At 32.4% G+C, this 5,766-nt stretch overlaps 1 protein-coding gene across 2 annotated transcripts in view; it reads right to left on the reverse strand.

Moving 5' to 3' along the window:
• LOC108750665 overlaps window positions 1-5,682 on the reverse strand; it is a 55,707-nt gene extending 50,025 nt beyond the window's left edge. Inside the window, exons 1-2 of one of the 2 annotated variants that reach the window (XM_018490317.1) lie at window positions 5,666-5,682; window positions 4,571-5,030 (exon numbers count right to left, since the gene is read on the reverse strand). In XM_018490317.1, the coding sequence (XP_018345819.1) occupies window positions 4,571-4,939 (369 nt within the window). In that variant the 5' untranslated portion in view covers window positions 4,940-5,030; window positions 5,666-5,682. The remainder of the gene's footprint in view (window positions 1-4,570; window positions 5,031-5,665) is intronic. The other variant, XM_018490308.1, reaches the window with a different exon arrangement.
• Between the last annotated feature and the right edge of the window lie 84 nt (window positions 5,683-5,766).

Raw genomic sequence — 5,766 nt, forward strand, 5'->3', positions numbered from 1 at the left:
TTAAAAAGAACTCCAAAGAGAGTCGAAATAAAGAAGACATCAATCCAATTTTTAATTATTGATTGTTCACTAAATAATTGCGCCGTTTATCGTTGCTGACTCTCATTAGCCTATTATAGTTATTTTTTTGTTATAGTTATAATTAACATCTTTAAAAATAAAAAAAGTTTATAATTATTCGCGGCCTTATAAAAAACAATTAACACTAGTCAATTTTTGAAATTTTAAACCTCCCTACCCTAGTGAACACAAATTACATGCAACGTACCTGTTAGTTGTAATTTAAATAACACACGTATTACATTACAGTTATATTGTTGAATAGAAATCTCCATACTTTTGAATTTCTGATTTTCTCTATTTATTGTAAATATATTTCAATAATTTCTATTATATATTTATATAATAGATATATGGTTAAATATATATTACATCTATATATTTAATTAATAATATAGTTTTAATTTATCATCATGATATATTATAAATTATGCTATCTATGTAAAATTTGCGTTTTGTTTTAACTCTAATAGAAAATAAGTTTGTTTATATCTCTGTATGTTACGATATTGCCCAAGTCGTAAAATCCTTCACATTAGTAAATACGTGTCACTCAATTTGATATAAGCATAATTTTATAAACCTATATGATAAAGAACGTATCCAGTTGCTAAAACTGGGCAAATCGACTCGTATAGACGGGTTATATGATAAAAATGATGAGAGTCTAGAAAGTGACGGAGCCATAAAACAGTACAGAGTTTCTTAAGTCTCTCAAGGATAGCAGGCATATGCGTATCAAGTGGCACAAATGCTGGTTTCAAATCTATTTACGCAACTTTATTACCGTGCATGTATAGTGTACCCCATCAGCATAAATAAAGGAACAAGTTATTACGTAGACAGCAAGTTGCATTACCGACGCGACAACTACAATACATAATATGAATGAAAAATAAGTATGTTCGCGCAGCTCACAAATTTGATGAACATTATACGAACGCTAATTAGCATGACATATATGCCACAGATAAATATTTATATAGTAATATTTAAATTTTGAATAAATTATATATAATAATGAATTTTAATTTCACAAAGGCTAATTAGCACGATATACTATACACGAATATTTACAATATATGAATTTTTAAACATATAAATTTTAATAACGAATTTTAATTTTCATGTTTATCTTAAATAACGGTAGATTTCATAATCATAAAGAAAGTAAAATGAGTAATACGAATAAAGCTTACGCAATCAAAATAATATATCAGATTCCATTTTTTGTTAAGAACTTTTTCATTATCTACTTTTTAACACTTATTCTTTTTTTTTACAGCTTGTATCTTTCATACCTGAAATATCTTTATGTTTTGTCTGGCATTCTATTAAAGTTTATTAAAAATTAAATGTTATTACGCAGACTTTTCAGCAAGTTTTATTACCAACGAGAAATCTGTTTGATATGAATGAAAGATAAGTATGTTTTAACAGCATACAAATTTAGTGAAAATTTCACGAATGCTAATTAACACAACATATCATAAACGAATATCTATAATATAAATTTTTAAGCATATAAATCTCTTATAATTAGGGGAGTATATATCTTTATGCTTTATTTTCTCGAACTAATATAAATTTTATTAAAAATTAAATAGAAAGAACTACTACGTTCGATTTCACTTTATACTTTATAATACTCCGAATTCTGAATGATATAAGAATGACGAAGAATGATACATACTTTCTACATTTCTTGCACAATAATTTCCACATTATTCCTGATAAATGAAAGGTGGAATTCCTAATTGTCTGGGGAAACAAATCTCGCGCCCATAGCTTCGATCGTTACGTCAGTAATGAAAAAAAAAACCGTGACACGAGATTTTACCGACAAAAGCGAAGGCCGGCGATTCCGCGCGAATGAGTTTGCTGTTTCTTCGGCGAGGCGTATGACGCTTCCTCCGATACTTCAGTTCGACGATGTTCTCGCGCAGGTCGATAGTGCACCTGTACACGTCGACCAAGAGATAAATTTCGTACGACTCGAACGGGGCGGAAATGTTCTTGCTTCGGTTCGAGTAGTGCATTATTTTTAATCCTTAGTAGGTACACATGATTAGATCATTCGTGTCCTGTTAAATATCAAAGGCTCTAGTAATGGTAATCCTTTCTTAACTTAAAATAATATTTTGTTATTTTTAACTTCCATGTGTATCAAAATGTAAATCAATTCATTTCTGTAATTAATTTTAAAGTAAACAATGTTTATCTAACGTGCATTCTCTAAAACTTTTAGAGTGAACCTCACGCTTTTTCAAGACTGACTCAATTTTTATACTTTTTAGAATAAGATTTCACTTCAAAGAGTTTAGAGAGTAAGTAATAAATTAGATTTGAGTCAAATTTGATACATTTTCTTAAGTTACATTGTTTAACTATATTATTTTAATTAAATTAACGCCGTATTAAGTACGACTAATAGAAATGATTAAAAATGTAATTCAGTATTAGGTATATGAATTTAACAGTAGACACATTTTCTTCCTTTGAAATACTAGGAGCACTAAATAAATAGTTATTATATTTATGTATAATTTTTTAAATATATAATCTTGCAAATACTTCTTGAAGAGATTAAAAATATATGTAAGAATTACTTAATAATTTCTGCGTACTTGCAAAAGCGATGAAAATTAATCTTAGGATCATTTTGGCCCAAGTTGAACTAATGCATTTATATTTTATTTGTCTAACACTATTCTGTTTTCACTTAATCGGACTATTGTCGCTGGTCGAATAGAACCCGTTTTGAAGATCGAGTATAAAAAAGAACAAGAAATCGACTGAGAGATATACCGTTGCGACCGGATCGGACACCAGGTCGGTGGCAACGTTAGCCATCAGGTCCAAAACACGTCTCTCCGTTACGCTAAATCAAGCAAGATTTTTTTATTCCATAAAAAACATGTTTCTTCGCTGGAAAATTCGATGCAACTCTTTCCAGTTTTCAAAGCGAAAAACACCGGTGACTCACGTTCAACTAACCGCTTTATCTGAGATTTTTGTTGTCACACGTACAACACGCGGCAGTCATGTTCTGAATATTATATCGCTGCTAATCGATAACTTAATTTCTCCGCAGAAAAACGAGTTGAGCGAGTCATAAAAGTATTGAATATCGACACTTGGGAAATGCGTCATAAGTCGTGTAAAAGCATTCAGGTGATATTTGATTGCAAGAGTTCTGGAGAAATTACAAAAAGAAATAATGTCCGATTTCGAATTCTCGATAAAAAAAGATGACTCTCAAGATGTATGTAGAACGCTTTAAATATCGTATTGGATGCGTATCGTGTATCCTTGAATAGATGTGGGATATATTTAGCTTACTTCTAGTTATTTTATGAGGATCTTGTCGATGTTGATAATTAAATCAAGAAGAAACGTGAGTCAATCGATGCTCCAGATTATTTCTTAATTGAATGACCTGATATTTCTAAAAAAAAGCTGCAAGTGCTTAAATATAACATTTAATATGATCCGATTAGCCCCATAATTCTAAATTACTCCGATAATTCTAATAAAGCGATATAAATTTATTTTTTGTCTCTAATTTATATTGTGGAGCAATTATGAAAAATCATATCCCTCGGTCTTCGCATTTTTTTTTAAACTTTCAAAATTTAAGCTCAAATGTCTCTAAATGAGAACAATCTGCGATAGGGCGAATGGAATCAGTTGATGCAATTCATTCATTATCTGCCTCTTAGAAGCTAAGCCAACCAACTCTTTTTGTAAATGTCTCAACTTTAGTAATAGCAGAGAGCAAAGTGTTAGGGATTTGTGACTATAATTGCATGGTACAATAATTATGCAATATAATCATTTGTCAATTTCGTTTATGACATTTTTATTATTCTGATACTTATTTATAATTTGTTAATTATACATCTATACTTTATTGCTTTGACATCCTGAAAATGATCTGATCTTGGTAAAAACGTGTCTACGTTTTATTATTTTATATTATTAACGTAAATATTTAAAATACAAGACTTGAAATACGAGAAAGATCCTGCGTGTGGCTCCTTTTATTGTTTATAATCACTTTCTATACTAACATTATATATATTTTTTATATAGAACTCTAAATATAATTATTATTACTAACATCATAGCATACATAATAACTACAAAAATGGAGCTCATAACGACAATTATTTTATCATGCAATCACAGTCACAAATACCTTTTTTCTCAGGCTGAGTTTTTCATTTTTTTCTTTGTTGACTTGTGGTTAGACTTAACTTAGTGTTTTACCCAATGGACTTAATCTATGATGATGTTACGGGTGAAGCCTATTGAGTGAACATTAGCTTAATCAGCCACAAGTTAATCAGATAATGAAAAATTGGGCCTCAGTGTGATTGATTTACAATCTTCTTGCAGAGTCGACTTCGCGAAAAAATGATGATGAAAACATTGACGAGAAAATTGTGACGAAAAGATTGATTTGTCTTTCTAAAGACTTTTCTTTGACACAATTGTTCGCTCCTACCTCGCTCGCCTGCTCGCAAGGGGAAGGCACTTTGGCGGAGAATTCCTTCGAGAGTTCCTCGATGCTTGCGGCCGTACTCCCAGAATCGTCGTCCACACGTGCGGAGCCAGGGATGACGTTTTCCTCACCGTCGCCATCCTTCGACCGTTGTTCATGTTTCGAGAGCAGCTCGCGCTGCTTCTGGAAGAACTCAGGCTCGCTGAAGCACTTCTCGAGGCTGACGGCGCGCTGAAGGGTCGTCGGCGAGCTCGGGGTCGAGCGCGAGAACTCGAGCTCGTCTCGCAGCAGGTTCTCCGCGCTCTTGTTGCATATTCGCGGTGGGTCCTGGTCCCGGAACGTCCTGCGTTGGCTCTTCGATACCTCGCACATCGCGCGCTAACCAGAGAATGCCCTTCGTCGGGAGAAAGCCGCGCGGCGCACGTCCAGCGACATTTCACGCGTACATTTCGCAGACGAACGGCTGAAAGAAATTCCGATAATTATTTACGGATCAACGAAGAGGTGAATGTGAAGGGGTATTTTAAAATAGATTTTAAAACAACGACGTTATCAAGATATACATATATATTTACTGCGCGATTGCCATATGGAAGAACGATTTTGCCGAAATACATCTAAAAGTTTAGCTAATCTGGAAATAATTCCATTGAACTATCAAAATAATTACGTAAGAATCTCAAGCATGATGAGCAATGGACGCGTTCAGCAGAGAAAGCAGCTTTCCAACTGTTGTGAAATACTTTAACACTTGATTAATTTATACATTTAGATTTAATGAGGAACTAAGAGCAGGACCAATTATCTTAAAGAATTTTGCAACAATTATAAAGCTACTTTCTCTGCTAAACGCAGCTAATAAAAAATGTTTTGACATTCTAGCAACTAATTTGAGCGTCTTACGTAATCCTATACAACAGAAATGTCTAAATTATATCATAAGGACAGTTTAAAGATATAATGTCTATAAGATATCCATATGATTAAATATTCAAGATATTTCTGTATACAGGAATTATATAAACTATTATTATTATTATTATTATATAAACTTAATAACTAAAAAAAATTACTCGTATAAGTCAAATTTTTAGATACTTTCGCAAAATCATTCCTTTCACACGAGCGTCATTCAATTCAACTTTACTTTACATACGAGACACAACGTTGGCTTATCCTCGAAAACGAAACGGCTTGCG

The sequence above is a fragment of the Trachymyrmex septentrionalis genome, unplaced genomic scaffold, assembly GCF_001594115.1.
Source record: "Trachymyrmex septentrionalis isolate Tsep2-gDNA-1 unplaced genomic scaffold, Tsep1.0 scaffold11, whole genome shotgun sequence".
NCBI lineage: Eukaryota > Metazoa > Arthropoda > Insecta > Hymenoptera > Formicidae > Trachymyrmex > Trachymyrmex septentrionalis.